This window comes from Microcaecilia unicolor, chromosome 3 (genome assembly GCF_901765095.1).
Source record: "Microcaecilia unicolor chromosome 3, aMicUni1.1, whole genome shotgun sequence".
NCBI lineage: Eukaryota > Metazoa > Chordata > Amphibia > Gymnophiona > Siphonopidae > Microcaecilia > Microcaecilia unicolor.
Window position 1 is genome coordinate 401,734,602 of NC_044033.1, and position 16,408 is coordinate 401,751,009.

The 16,408-nt window shown below is 41.7% G+C and overlaps 1 protein-coding gene across 2 annotated transcripts in view; it reads left to right on the forward strand.

Moving 5' to 3' along the window:
- LOC115467065 (cytochrome P450 2K4-like) overlaps positions 1–16,408 on the forward strand; it is a 153,165-nt gene that overhangs the window by 111,008 nt on the left and 25,749 nt on the right. For both annotated transcript variants that reach the window (XM_030198743.1, XM_030198744.1), the window contains one exon: positions 16,196–16,337. In XM_030198743.1, the coding sequence (XP_030054603.1) occupies positions 16,196–16,337 (142 nt within the window). The remainder of the gene's footprint in view (positions 1–16,195; positions 16,338–16,408) is intronic.

The window sequence follows — 16,408 nt, forward strand, 5'->3', positions numbered from 1 at the left end:
CCAATCTCCACACTTAACTAGACCCTGCAAGGTTTCCCCCCCCCAATCTCCACACTTAACTAGACCCTGCAAGGTCCCCCCACCCCAGATCTTCCCTCTTAACCAGACCCTGCAAGGTTCTCCCCCCCCCCCATCACACTTAACTAGACCCTGTAAGGTCCCCCCCCATCTTCACTCTTAACCAGACCCTGCAAGGTCCCCCCACCCCAGATCTTCACTCTTAACGGTCTGCACCACTATCTGCCACCACCACCGAAGCCCAGCTGCCCAGGCCAGGTAAAATAAATATATTTATTTTAAAAGTTAACATCGTGTACAGTGTAATGGTGGGTGGGGGTGTGCTCTTCATTGCCTAGGTAAAAAAAAAAGGTATATTTAATAATTAAATATACCTTTTTTTCACTAGGCAGTGAAGAGCCTACCCCCACCCAGAAGCCCACCAACAATAAATTTTTATAATGCTCAGGTTATAATCTAAAAAAGGTTGTATATTTTTCATGTTGATGGGTTTTTGGGGGATGTTCTCTGCAGTGCCCGGGTTACAAATTTTAAAAAAAATGTTTTAAATTTAATATAGGCAGGTTTCTGGGTGGAGGTGGGCTCTGCAGTGCCCAAGACATAAAAAAAAGTCTTATATTTAATGCTGGTGTCCTTCATGGTGGGGGGAAGAGATCCCAGACCGTGGGAGGATGGGTAGGGGGTAGGACAAGGCTGATGCTAGGCTAAAGGGGGGTGGGGGGCTAGGGTAGGGCTTATCTATGGGTTGAATGATTGGGAAGGGAAGGGCTGATACAGTGCTATGGGGATAAATGGGGAAGAGGGTAAGGTAGAGAAAGGAAGGGCTGATGCTGGGCTATGGAGATGGATGGTGGGGTAGGGAAGGGGAAAACCAATGCCAGGCTAAAGGGCAGGGATGGGCTGATGCAGGCTACAGGGCAATTGCTAATGTATGGTCCTCTATTCTGTAATTGATGAGAGTTGGTATGTGCTCTGCATGTGACCAAGGTGAGAGATTCTGCGGGCATGTAGTTTGTGTCGGGTTGTATGAGTCTGACTTGTCTGACTTTTCCAATGGGAAGTGTATTGCTGTTATGCATATGCACTGCTGCATTTATACAGTGGGGGAAATAAGTATTTGATCCCTTGCTGATTTTGTAAGTTTGCCCACTGACAAAGACATGAGCAGCCCATAATTGAAGGGTAGGTTATTGGTAACAGTGAGAGATAGCACATCACAAATTAAATCCGGAAAATCACATTGTGGAAAGTATATGAATTTATTTGCATTCTGCAGAGGGAAATAAGTATTTAATCCCTCTGGCAAACAAGACCTAATACTTGGTGGCAAAACCCTTGTTGGCAAGCACAGCGGTCAGACGTCTTCTGTAGTTGATGATGAGGTTTGCACACATGTCAGGAGGAATTTTGGTCCACTCCTCTTTGCAGATCATCTCTAAATCATTAAGAGTTCTGGGCTGTCGCTTGGCAACTCGCAGCTTCAGCTCCCTCCATAAGTTTTCAATGGGATTAAGGTCTGGTGACTGGCTAGGCCACTCCATGACCCTAATGTGCTTCTTCCTGAGCCACTCCTTTGTTGCCTTGGCTGTATGTTTTGGGTCATTGTCGTGCTGGAAGACCCAGCCACGACCCATTTTTAAGGCCCTGGCGGAGGGAAGGAGGTTGTCACTCAGAATTGTACGGTACATGGCCCCATCCATTCTCCCATTGATGCGGTGAAGTAGTCCTGTGCCCTTAGCAGAGAAACACCCCCAAAACATAACATTTCCGCCTCCATGCTTGACAGTGGGGACGGTGTTCTTTGGGTCATAGGCAGCATTTCTCTTCCTCCAAACACGGCGAGTTGAGTTCATGCCAAAGAGCTCAATTTTTGTCTCATCTGACCACAGCACCTTCTCCCAATCACTCTCGGCATCATCCAGGTGTTCACTGGCAAACTTCAGACGGGCCGTCACATGTGCCTTCCGGAGCAGGGGGACCTTGCGGGCACTGCAGGATTGCAATCCGTTATGTCGTAATGTGTTACCAATGGTTTTCGTGGTGACAGTGGTCCCAGCTGCCTTGAGATCATTGACAAGTTCCCCCCTTGTAGTTGTAGGCTGATTTCTAACCTTCCTCATGATCAAGGATACCCCACGAGGTGAGATTTTGCGTGGAGCCCCAGATCTTTGTCGATTGACAGTCATTTTGTACTTCTTCCATTTTCTTACTATGGCACCAACAGTTGTCTCCTTCTCGCCCAGCGTCTTACTGATGGTTTTGTAGCCCATTCCAGCCTTGTGCAGGTGTATGATCTTGTCCCTGACATCCTTAGACAGCTCCTTGCTCTTGGCCATTTTGTAGAGGTTAGAGTCTGACTGATTCACTGAGTCTGTGGACAGGTGTCTTTCATACAGGTGACCATTGCCGACAGCTGTCTGTCATGCAGGTAACGAGTTGATTTGGAGCATCTACCTGGTCTGTAGGGGCCAGATCTCTTACTGGTTGGTGGGGGATCAAATACTTATTTCCCTCTGCAGAATGCAAATAAATTCATATACTTTCCACAATGTGATTTTCCGGATTTAATTTGTGATGTGCTAGCTCTCACTGTTACCAATAACCTACCCTTCAATTATGGGCTGCTCATGTCTTTGTCAGTGGGCAAACTTACAAAATCAGCAAGGGATCAAATACTTATTTCCCCCACTGTAAAAGTACTGTTATTGGTATTCGTGTTCAGAATTGGTGTTGAGATTTGCAACATAGGATCTAAGAAGTTTCTTTGCAGGATTTAGTGTTACCTGACAGTTAAGGGATTTTGTATTGCTAATAGTCTTTATTACCAGAATTTGAATACATCTTTCCTGTGTATTTATATTGCAAGATCCTGTCGTGTGTTGAGAGGCTTGCCACTGTAGTAGACTTATGTCTGGTCAATTTTAAGATATGGGATAATGTAATTATATTTAAAAATATTGGTTTTTCTGTTTATGTATGTGGTTTACGCTGATGCAGCTGTTAGGCAGACTACTTAGAAATCCATCATCAAGTGCATTCTAAGGCCTTATTTTGTAGTATCTCAAGAAACACTACTCATACCTATATACATAGTGCCCACCCATATTAACTCTGGACCCACCCAAAATGTCAAGTCTGGCTACGCCACTGGTATCAGAGGTGGTTGCCTAAGCCAGGGACAGACCTGTTGCAAGTGGGATCCTACCACCCCATATCCCTTCTCAACCAGGATGTCAAACTCCTAGCTGCCATTCTTGCTCGTTGGATGAACGTCTTCCTCCCTGGTATAATTCATCGCGATCAGGTGGGCTTCATCCCTGGGCGCTATGCTTCTATGAATCTCATACAAGCTTTAGCGGCTATTCATATGTACCAGGGGAAAGGAGGATTGGAGGCTATTGCGGGCTTGGACATGGAGAAAGCATTCAACAGTTTATCATGGCAATACCTTTTTTGGGTTATGGAGAAATATGGCTACAGGGTAGGTTTGTTGACTGGATCTTGGCAGCTACTGATCAACAATATGTTGACGGAGAGCTTTAGCCTACAAAGGGGCACAAGACAGGGGTTCCCTCTATCCCCAACATTATTTTTGCTATCTATAGAACCCCTCACCTTTAGGATCCGTCTTAGTGATCAGATACAGGGCCTTCATGTGGGAGAGAAAGAGGTCCGTTTTAACCTTTTTGCGGATCACCTATTGCTGTACCTTTGCTGATGCCCCAACCCATTTCCAGAAAGCACTGATTATAACCAAGAATTTCGGGGCCATATCTGGCTTACAAGTTAATTGTGACAAGTCTAAACTTCTCCCTCTCACAGGAGGGTCTTTGGATTCAAGATTTACGACCTTACCCTGACACACCCTATGCGTTATCTGAGGATTTTTCTTTGCACTAGCCAGGCCATGATGTACAGGTGAAATATCTTGGATCTGATAGACAAAATCAAACAGCTTTGTTTATGCTGGAAAAAACCTACCGAATTCTCTGTTCGGCAGCATACCTTTAGCTAAGATGATTCTGCTTCCTAAGTTGTTATATACCTTGCAAGCCATCCCTATATGGATCAAAAAGAAAGATGAAAGGCTATTCCACTCTATATTACGCTTTTTCATATGACAACAGTGAGGAGTACGTATACGGTATCAAAAATTGGTCCTTGATAAAGATCTGTGGGGACTCAGTTTACTGGATCTGCGCATGTACAATATGGCAGTGCTGATGAGAATTGTTTTTGAGGGGATAACAGGGGTATCACACTTTACCCCACTGGGATGGATGGAAGGATGGAGCTCTCCATACTCTTTCATAAACCTTTTGCATACACCTTCAGGTTTAGGCACTCAGTATATCTTGCAATTGAGCTTTCTTAGACCACTGAGTACTGCTTGGTGCTGGTGGTGACGGTGCCAGCAGCACAGCCCTGATATATCCCCTTTTTTACGTTTTGAAGGTAATGTGGACTTCCCAGCTGGTATGGGTCCCTCACTATTCCGCAGATGGGTGAAGATGGGATGCAGTAGTTTAAGACACTTGCTTCTGCCAGGCATGGACAATTTTATATCCTTCTCTCCGGCTAAAGAAAAATGGCACTTTCCAAATGGCCACATGCTATATTATTTACAGACTAGGTATTATTGGTGCCAGGTTAAGATAAAGTATGGTGTGTAGTGGACATATGGTACCATAGATTCTATTGTTAAGAGTATGCCGGTTAGTGGGAATCATCTGTCTACCTTGTATAAGATTTTAAAACTGACCCTCCCAGAGGGAGCTCTAGACAGTGTCATACAGTGATGGAATGAGGATTTAGATGCCCAATACTCTCACTCCCAGTTTTGCACACTATTCAGAACACTACATGAAATGGTTAAGTCGACGAATCTGCAAGAGAGCCAATATAGAATTCTACATAGAGCTTACATATCCAGGGTAAAGGGGGTTAAACTGAAACTGTGGCATTCTGTTTTGTGCCATAAATGCCATACAGGACTCGGAACTGTCCTTCATGCCTTTTTGGAGTGCCCCAAGCTGTCTATCTGGAATACAGCCTTTCTTGTAATCAATCAGGTGCTCCAATCCACAGTGGAGTGATCCTATGCTACATTACTTTTGGGAGAGCAATCTCTCCTATTCTTCCAAAACTTATCCCAACCAAAGAGGAGATTTATATACATGTCAATTTTGGTGGTTAAAAAAACGATTTTACAGTTCTGGACATCTGAGGAGCCTGCACCATTTGCATGCTGGGTAACAAGGATACTCAAGGTGGTTCAATGTGAATGTATGCTCTACACCCGTTCTTCCAACGTGAATAACAGACAATATGCTCTTCTTTGGCAACAACTTCTGGACATTTTGAACTCTCCCAGTGAGGGTAGGGGGTCGGGATAGGATGGGGACATGAGCATGATGAGTGAATGACTGATATGTTTGTTGCTCTTCCTTTAGGTATGGATATATGAGCTGAGAGTGGATGAAGGTGAAGTTTGGATGTTCTCTATAAAATACAAAAGTCAATGCAGGAGTACTGTATGCATAATTCACTTGCGTTTATACTTTAGGATTTTACAGTGATACTTGCTGATTGTACTCTTTTTGAATGTGTTCTCTCTGTATTGACATTGAAAAATATAAATAATAAAAAAAGGTTCAAAGAAAAGCAACAAAAATTATAAGGAGGGTGGAACTCCTCTTATATGAGGATAGGCTAAAGAGTTTAGGGCTCTTCAGCTTGGAAAAGAGATGGCTGAGGGGAAATATGATTGAGATTTAGAAAATCCTGAGCAGTGTAGAACGAGAAGTGAATCAATTTTTTGCTCTTTCAAGAAGTACAAAGACTGGGGGACACTCAATGAATTTAGATGGAAATACTTTTAAAACAAATAGGAGGACATTTTTAGTTGAGCTCTGGAACTTGTTGCTAAAGGGTATGGTAACAATTACTATATCTGGGTTTTAAAGGATTTTGGACAGGTTCCTGGAGGAAAAGTCCATAGTCTGCTATTGAGGTAGATATGAGTAAGCCACTGCTTGCCCTGGGATTGGTAGCACAGAATGTTGTTACTATTTAGGCTTCTGCCAGGTACTTGTGACCTGGATTGTCCACCATTGTGCTAGATGAACCTTTGGTCTGACCCAGTATGGCTATTCTTATGTTCTTATAATTTTTCATAGTCTTCACAATACAATTGCAAAATATTTTCAAAAGACTTGTCTTTACAATGGTGTGTAAGAAAAACATGTTCTGGTAACCCTAGGTGGTTGATAGAGGATGTTGTAACTGTCTGTTGTGGTGCACGATAGTTTTACATGATTCTGTAAAAAGCCTATAATACTGCTAGGAAATAATAAACTATCAGGGGAATGTCTGAACGAATCAAAAACTCACAGATGACATTCTGACTCAGATGGGTAACCAGTGTTCGCTGGATAAGTCATGTGGATGGGTATTTTCCACTAAAGTTGACAGTGTCCATGACACTTGCTTACTGAGTGACCAGTCACTGGGTTAAACATTTAAAAACAATTCTGCGGCATACAGGTCCTCCTTTAACAAGTAATAGATCTGTATGGTGTTCATTTTTTACATGTGGTCAAACAGGTCACTTCTTTCATTGCTTGATTTCTAATACATTGTCAAACACCCTGTATATGATCACATTTACGTACGGAGCAAAGCATTCACAAAATGGATTTCTGCATGCAGATTACTAGTTATGATCATGGCGTAGTGATATGTGCATTCCTGATCAGGTGACAGTTACTTTGAGTTCCCCTTCGATTATCAGCCCTGTGGAAGTCCTTGTTTATATGCATTTTTAGTATTGTTCCCACAACCGTATTCAGTTAATATGACTCCTGAAGCAAGTATCCCATGCTGAAACATAGATTCATGTCATGTCCTTCACTGAATTTATGTTCAATAAAGATAGTTCTCTCTTTGGATCCCTCTCACTGTGATTTCATTTGGAAGGCTTATTGCAGTACCGTACTTTGTTTTTTTTCTCCTGGTGGACTTATCGTAAGGTTGTTTTTCTTCTTTTGTGGTTCGTGTGACAGGTCAAAACCCAGGAAGGTATAGCCTCTGTAAAAGTTTGTACAGTGGATTATCAATGCACTATCTTTCATATGTTTACCATTTGCTTGCACCATCAGCATGTTTTCTCTTACACAGAGACCATGTTCAAAGTCCAGTTGAAGAGGTTTTACTGGCACTTGTTCATCTCTGTGTCTCAATATCAAAAACAATATTGTTCAGTTCTAATTAAATGGAGGAAAAGACCTCAAATATCCTGAATAGGCAGCAAGTATGAAGTTTTAATGCCAGTTCATACTGTATTCCGATCATATCATTGATCAAAAAAACCTCCAAATTTCCTATAGTTTAATTCTCCTGATTATTAATTATTTTAATTGTCTCTTAATCCTTTTTTATTATAGTTATTTTTTTGTTCAGTTATATAAAAATGCACCGTGGCTGTAGAACCCCTCACTTAATACATGTCCAACAGGGCTTCTTCATATGTCTCCCGGAGACTTATGACGGACCGAGTACTGATTACAACGCTGGAGCACTGGCTAACTTCAGAGTTTGCGCTGTCTGATTCGGCAGGGCCCCTCTGCCTGGAGAGAGTACACCACATGGGACAGGTTCAAAATGGCCGCCAGACCCCGCGAACAGTGATCTTGAAAGTGCATAACTACATGCACAAGAATGAAATTCTCAGTGGCTACCGGCTGAAAAGAAATGAGACAAAATTTGAAAGGCATCTTATCCGCATCTTCCAGGACTACTCGGCGCAATTGCAAGAGAAGAGGCGGCAGTTCAATCCAATTTGTCAGCGCCTGGTGGAGTTAAAGGTGAAGTTTATGCTGCTGTATCTGGCAGTCTTGAAGATACACCATGGAGGTGGCTGGAGTACTTTTGACTCTGTAACAGCGGCAAAAGAATATGTGGCACAGATGGAGAAGGCGCTGAATCCAGGAGAAACCTTATCACGAACTTTGTAGGGAATTTCAGTTGAAAGAAGGAGATACATTTGCATACATACAACTAAGCCATTACTATGTGAACTCTTTACCCAGGGAGTCCCTAGCTGGGGATTCTTGGGATCGTTGGAATGCTATGTTGGGATTGGATGCACAGTTGTGGATTCCGTTGAAATATTTCCATGCTCATCTAAGAGAACATGTGAATCCTAACAACTTTGTCCAGGTGGCACATAAATGGAGTGCAGAACTGGGAAAGCAGATAACCATGGAACAAATCCAATCCTGTCTTTCAAGAACTTATCAAATGACAGCAAACGCGTGCTGGTGGGAAATTCAGTACAAATTTGCCCTTAGACTGCACATTTCACCTCGACGAACATTCCGGGCTACCCTACGAAGCACAGATAACTGCCCTAAGTGTGGACGAGGAGACGCAAATCTGGGACATATGTTTTGGACATGTACGGACATACAAAAGTTTTGGAATGCTATGGCGACACATGTATCTGCTATGTGGAGGGTCCGGTGGCAAGCTTCCCCAAAGCAATTGTTTGGTGACTTCGTTACAAAGGGGCAATCACGACCTGGCCTAAAAGCGTTTCTTCAACGGGCAACCTCGATGGGGAAAAAGGTGATTCTCCAACATTGGCTTGCTCGGAGTGCCCGTCGGTGGCCCAGTGGTGTTCTACTATGATTCATGTGTGCTCCTTGGAACGAAGAGGCATTACGGATCTGGCTGCCAAAAAGGGAGATCTGTTCTGCAAAACATGGGCACCCTTTTGGGACACGTTAACTCCAGTGGCTCGGAGCAGGGTACTTAATTCCTGAAGAGGGGAGTAAAGGGGGAGGGAAGGGATGGGGAAGGGGAGGGGGAAGAGTAGGGAGTCTCTATAAATATAAAAGTGTTATTCTTTTATGTTATGCGGATTATTTTGTTTGTGAAATGTGAAATAACTGTTAAGCGCATGTTCTGTTCTTTATTTTGAATGAATAAACAGGTTTATATTAAAAAAAAATCTATCTCCTTCACTTGAGAATTGATCTACAAAGGTATTCACCTTCTCCTGGTCTCCTGAATTATGATTGGCTTCCTTTAATAACAATCCTCTGTTATTATATTTTGCCCTTTTATAGGCTGATTTCATAACACTACTTAGATAACTTCTTTGATCAAGATTGTTAATAAATCTTTTGGCACTTGTCTTGAAATCTTCATCCCTTGTATAAATTCTTCTAAATCTCAAAAATTGAGAGAATGACAGACTTTTCTTCAGTCTGATTGGATGGCAACTCCGATATTGGATAAATATGTTTCTATCTGTGCTTTTCTTGAACACTTTTATAACAAATTTATGATCTGCTATATGTACTTCAATAACCAAAAACTGTATAACTCTTTCTGAAAATGAGTTGGCAAATTTTATTCTCGGATGACATTAGTTCAGTTACTCAACAAATAAATGAAATTTGTCTGTACTTCCTGTCCATATCATGAAAACGTTATCAATGAATCGTTTCCACAGAGCAATCTTAGTTATGTATGGAGAATTTTCTATGTCTTCTCAAATCTGGTCATAAAAAGGTTGGTAATAGAGGGAGAAAATGTGGCTCCCATATCTATCCCCGAAACTTGTAAATATAGATCTTCTTGAAATAGAAAATAATTCTCCAACAAAGCTAACCTTGTGAGTTCTATCAAAAATTTTGATGGAATTCTATGGGGATGCATCCTTGATTTGACAATCAACGATACTACATCAATAGCTTCTGATTGTGGAATCGATGTATATAAGGCCACAATGTCTAGTGTTACTAAAAGCAGTTTCTGACTGGCCAGATGATTACATTCTTCCAAAATATTCAAAAAATGTGTGTTGTCTCTGATGTAAGAGGGATGGCCATCAACAAAGGGTCTCAAAACAACATCCACAAAGGAAGATAAAGTTTCTAGAGCTGATCGTTTAGAAGAAATAATAGGACGACCTGGGGGAGAATTGAGTCGTTTGTGTATTTTTGGCAAAGCATTAAAAACAGGTATTGTGGGATATTACACATTCAAATATTTAAATTCTCTCATTGTCAAAAAACACTTTCTAATCCTTTTTGTGTGATCTACAATATTTTAGATTGTATCATCAATGTAGGATCTTCCAATAGCTTCCTGTAAGTAGATCCATCTGCTAGTTGTCTTGTTATCTCATTAGCATAAGCTTCATGATTTTGCACCATTACTGGCTCCCCCCCTTATCAGCCCTTTTGATGACAATTTCCATTCTTCTTTTTAAATCATACAACTTTCTTTCTTCTTTAGTCAGATTGTAATAAAAATGCCAACATTCGATGTTAAATTGATCTTTGACGTTCCATAACACCGAAGTCCTAAATGCTTGTAAGATGAGATCTAGTGAAGTTGGGGGCATTAGAGTGGATTTAGGTGCAACTATAGAGAGGTCATATATAGAAATATATTTTTAAATGAAGTGTTCTTAAAAATGTTCTAAATCAACGCTGAATTGAAATAAATCAAAATTAATGGGTAGGACGAATGATAAGCCCTTCAATAATAATTTTAACTCAGATGTTGATAATTCATAAGATGACAGATTAATCACCATTGTTGCTGTCTCCTCTGTTGTCTGGTTTGTGGACGGGAGGGATTCTCCCTTCCCAGTCTGCCTCTTGTGTTTTGTTCTGTCCTGCGTCTTCCTCGACTAGATCCTAAAAAACGTTCTGATGATTTTCCACTTCTAGTAAAGGTTGAGAATGAATCTCTAAATCCTACTCATTTTGCTGGTTCCATTGTTTTCTCCTCAGTGTCTTTCCACATCCAGGGATAAACTTTGTTATTCTGATAATCCTTATTATTACTAGTTATTTTTTAATCTTGACTTTCTTAATTGTTTCTTTAAAATTTTCCATGGATTCTTTACATTGTATGTGCTGTTGTTCAGATTCTTCAGATGTGATCCTTTCTTTTATATTCTTTAATTCCTCATCTAATACCACTTTATCTTGTTCCAATTTTGCAGTGCTCCTTTCTATAATCAATACCATTTTGAAATGAAATCAGAATTGTCTTGAAAATTCTGTGGGGCTTTGTAAATTCTCATCCCTCTTGCAATATTCAATTAGTGCTGCAGAATTCAAATCCAATTTTATGTAGTCTTTAAATTTAGCTGTCAGTTCTGATTCCCAATTCAGTCGTCCGATTTAATAATGCCGCTGTTGTATCAGTGGCTAAAACTGTAACCAGATTGCCACATAATAATTGTCTCCCTAACAAAACTCCTTGTTCAAAATCAACATATAGACTTTTATTTCAGAAAAATCCAATGTCGATGACACAATAATGAGCTGAAAAACAATCTAATGTTCGAATCTCTGCCCCTCAAAATCAAAAACAATCTTACTGACCTCTAATTAAATGAAGGAAAAGACCTCAAATATCTTGGCTAGGCAGCAAGTATGACGTCTTAATGCCAGCTCATATTGGCATTTGAAGTTTTTTTGTTTTTTTTACCAATGGTATGATTGGAGTCCAGTATGAGCTAGCATTAAGACTTCATACTTGCTGCCTAGCCAGGACATTTGAGGTCTTTTCCTCCATTTAATTAGACATGATAATGCCACTTTGGCCATCCCTGTAATGTCTGCTCTATCTTCTTTCATGATCTTACAGGTCAGGTACAACAGCATATTGTTCAAATCTAAATAATCTCTCTATGACTGATAATGTAAAAGTCAAGCCACGTAGATTCTGATAAGGCAGCGAAGGCCAATAAAGGCAATATCTCTACATAAATACTTTTAAAATATTGGTTTGGATGTGTGACAATGAAAAGAGTTCTGATTCTGATTTAGCACATTCTTCCGAACCATCATGAACAAATGCCATAATTTTTCTCATAATATATCTTCTCTCTCTGTAGCATTGGCTCTCTTCTTAGCTTCGCGCTTAGGCTTGTGAGAGCCACTACACTGCTAAGCTTCTTTAAAGGGTTGGATGGTCCTTCCAAAAGTATCCAATTGTTTCATTCGGGCTTTTTGCATGAATGCTAATCCTGATCTGGTCTGTTCCGTGTAGTTATTCATGTTATTCAGAACAGCTGTGGTGATGTAGCCCATCACATCTTTGGCTATATTTTTGGCTACACTTTTACATGTGCAGTTTAACAATCTCATGCACCTTCACGGCAGTGGTAGCGCAGTCCGTACATAACAGGTGATTTGTAAAATCCTGGAAACCTGTGCCCAGCCCAAGCCACATAATAATCAAAAATACCTTGCCCTTTTAACAAAAAAGTGCCAGAAAGGGACTTAACTCTTATAGCCCAGCTCATCTGCAAGATTTCAATTGATCTAATTCCAAGAAGCAACTCAAATAAAGGTTATTAATGCCGCCACTCCCCCCCTCCCCAAATAACTGTCCACTCAGTCAGGATTGATTTTAAATAATTCTTTGGAATAAAAAGAATCTTCCATGGCTTCTCTGTCATAATCCTGTGTCTTTTAAACTAGTTCCTGCCCCCTGTTTAATATGTCCTTTATTATAAACTAGCCGTTAAGCCTGTAACAACGGGCTAGTTTTTTGTTTTCCTATGGCCTCCCCCCACTCCCCCCCACTGTCCACCAACCCTGCTCTCTCCCCTGCCCTCCCCCCAGCGTCTGTTTCCCTCAGTTCCGCCCCTCCTTCCCTCCCTGCTCCCTCCTCCTCTGATTTCCACACCCATGTCCAAGCCCTCCTCCCTATTGGGCTGTACTGCTGGTGGAGGCGGGGCTTGGACTTCTACACTCTTAGCGTTCGGACTCTACTGCGCATTTGCAGGTGAGTCGGTCACTTGCCGTTTATATGTTTGATATCTCATCAATCCATTTCTGTTCGTACCCCTTTTGAAAATTTCCTTTGATTTCAATAGTCTTACATGATCACATTTTGCAAAATGTTGCACAGTCGTTTATAATGTTGTATCCCCTCTGTAGGTCATTTTGAGACCTATAGAGAATTCAGATGTATCATGTTCATCAGTCTGCCTTGTATGGTTCTGTTAAAAATCTGATTATAGCAGGGGCATAGACAGACACCCAATTTTGGGTGGGCCTGGGCGCAAGATGGGTGGGCAGAACTCCGCCTCATCCCACAAGTAATTTGGTCACTCCCTCTCTCGCCTGCATGCCATATGGTCTCTCAAACATTTCCCCTCTCCCACATAACTTTTAAATAGCAGATTTTCACCGGCAGCAATCAGCAACTAATACACACTGCTCATGTTGGCCCCACAGCCTTTCCTTTGATGCAACTTCCTGTTTCCGCATAAGCGGGAATACATCAGAGGGAAAGCTGTGGGGCCGGTGCGAGCAGTATGTATCAGTCGCTGCTCACTGAAGGTGAAGATCTGCTATTTACAATGTATGCAGGAGGGACAGTTGTTGGGAGTTTTTGGCTGGTGGGTCTTGGGGATCCCTGCCAGTCATGTCATAGGTGTACTGCTACTGGGTGGGCCTGAGCCAAAAGTGGGTGGGCCTGGGCCCATCCATGCCAACCTTTGCTACACCACTGGATTATAGATGTGTTGCAAGGCCTGCAATACATCTACATAGCAAAAGTATTAAGTACCACCACATTTTAGACTTTAAGGTGTGGTTAAACCTCTCCACAACGACCACTTTTTTGTGTCCACTTTTACATCGTTAGTCACACAATGATGGATTTGTTTTCTTTTCGGTAATGTCTGCAGAGGATTGTTTAAAATTTTTGTACCCTTGTCTGTCTGTTTTTAGGTGTGTGACTTATACTAAATACATTTTCAAAGGCTTCAGCCACTTCTTGACTGTTTTATTTTTAGACTCATGGCCTACACATATTTTGATAAGATGTCAATAATCATTAGAATGTATTTATAGCCATCATTATAACAAGACAGCACTGACAGATAAACCAAGTCCACTGCCAATGCATATCCACCAACTATTTTGGGGTATTCTGGGGGCAGAGTCGACACTTGGCAGGTTAAGTGCCAATATTCAGCACTTAACTGGCCAGGTTGACCGCATAAATAGAACCACATACAAGTCAGTCCTATCTTTATGTGGTAACCCATAGCTGGTTAAGTGCTGAATATTGCACCTAACTGGCTATTTGTTAGCTGAATACGGCCTGGCATTGAATTTCTGGGTTTAACACCAATGGTGGTCAGTAAAATTCTGATTGCTGTAAACATTAATTTATTATTATGTTTATTATTTGGATTTTGCTCACACCTTTTTCAGTAGTAGCTCAAGGTGAGTTACATTCAGGTACACTACGTATTTCTTTGTCCCTGGAGGGCTGACAATCTAAGGGGTCCTTTTACCAAGCTGTGGGAAAAAGGGCCCTGCATTAGCGGCGGGGGCCATTTTTCCCATGTACAAGGGCCTTTTTTAGCGCAGCGGGGAAAATAGCCCCCAGACACACATGGCCATGCAGTAAGAGTCACAGTGAAGAGAAGTGTCGAAGAGATCCTTTAAAATTTGAGAGTCCCTGACGCAGCCAGAGTGGCGGAACATGACGCTATATTGGACTAGTGGAAGATTTTTGGAAATAACAGTAGCCTGATTTACAATAGAAAATTACTAATGAGGGGTATACACATTGTGTTTGAAGATAAGTACTTGTAATTTTGTTGGATATATTGAAGATACAATTTAACTGTCGGACATTGAAGTTTAATCAAAAAACTTTTATGGAAAATAAGTTTGGAGAAAAAATGGACCGATAAGAAAAATTGGTGTGGCAGTTCAAGTATGTTGTTATACACACATATAAAATGGAAAATTGAACCCAACCTTCTGATGGTCCTATATATAATTTTTTTTTCTAAATATTTAAGATCATTCTAAATACTTGCATCAAAATTTAACACCAAATTGAATAATGACCAGATAATCTTCTTTTACAAGGGTTGATATTTGGAGTATCTTGTATTATGTTCATAGTTTGACAACAGGAGACAAATCTCCAGGGCAGACGTGGAGGGGCATAATTGAACGCTGCCGGCCATCTATTTGGCCGGCGCCGCAAAGAGGCGGGCCCAACCGTATTATCGAAAAAGATCTCGGCCATCTTTTGTTTCGATAATACGGTTGGGCCGGCCAAATGCCTTGGATTTGGCCGGGTTTGAGATGGCCGGCATCGTTTTTCAGCGATAATGGAAACTGAGAGCGGCCATCTCAAATCTGGCCAAATCCAAGGCATTTGGTCGTGGGAGGGGCCAGCATTCGTAGTGCACTGGCCCCCCTAACATGCCAGGACACCAACCTGGCACTCTAGGGGGCACTGCAGTGGATTTCATTAATTGCTCCCAGGTACTTAGCTCCCTTCCCTTGGGTGCTGAGCCCCCAAATCCCCCCCCAAAACCCACTCCCCACAAATGTACACCACTACCATAGTCCTTATGGGTGAAGGGGGCACCTACATGTGAGTACAGTGGGTTTCGGGTGGGTTTTGGAGGGGTGCCATTTACCACCACAAGTGTAACAGGTAGGGGGGAATGGGCCTGGGTCCGCCTGCCTGAAGTGCACTGCAGTACCCCCTAAAACTGCTCCAGGGACCAGCATATGCTGTCAGGGAGCTGGATATGACATTTCAGGCTGGCATACAGGTTGGCAAAAAATGTTTTAAATTTTTTTTAGGGTGGGAGGGGGTTGGTGACCACTGGGGGAGTAGGGGAGGTCATCCCCGATTCCCTCCGGTGGTCACCTGGTCATTTGGGGCACCTTTTTGAGACTTGGTCATAAAAATAAATGAACCAAGTAAAGTCGGCCAAATGCTCGTCAGAGCCGCCCTTTTTTTTTTCCATTATCGGCAGAGGGCGGCCATCTCATAACCATGCCCCCGTCCTGCCTTTGCTACAGCTCCAACACGCCCCCTTTCACTTTAGCCACCCCTGCGACAGACTGCAGTTGAGGCCAGTGAAAATCGGCTTTCGATTATGCCGATTTCACCGGCCTTGAGAGATGGGCGGCCATCTCCCGATTTTTGTTGTTAGATGGCCGCCCTTCTCTTTCGAAAATGAGCTGGATGGTCTCCATATTAAAAAGAATGAATGCTTGTCTCATTGTATTAATCTGTGAGATTAAAATGTTTAATTTGTATTCTTAAAATGGTTCCTTAAAATAATTTAAATATTTCTTTTCACTTATAGGAAAAGGATAATCCTAATACCTATTTTAATGAAGACAATTTAGTGAACCTTGTGCAAAACTTGCTTGGTGCTGGAATGGGTACCACTTCTACTACTATTCGCTGGAGTCTTCTTATAATGATGAAATATCCCAAGATTCAGGGTAAGACATTGGGATAGATTTACTAATGCACAGTACTGCGTTAAGGGGTCCTTTTTCAAAGGCGCGCTGAA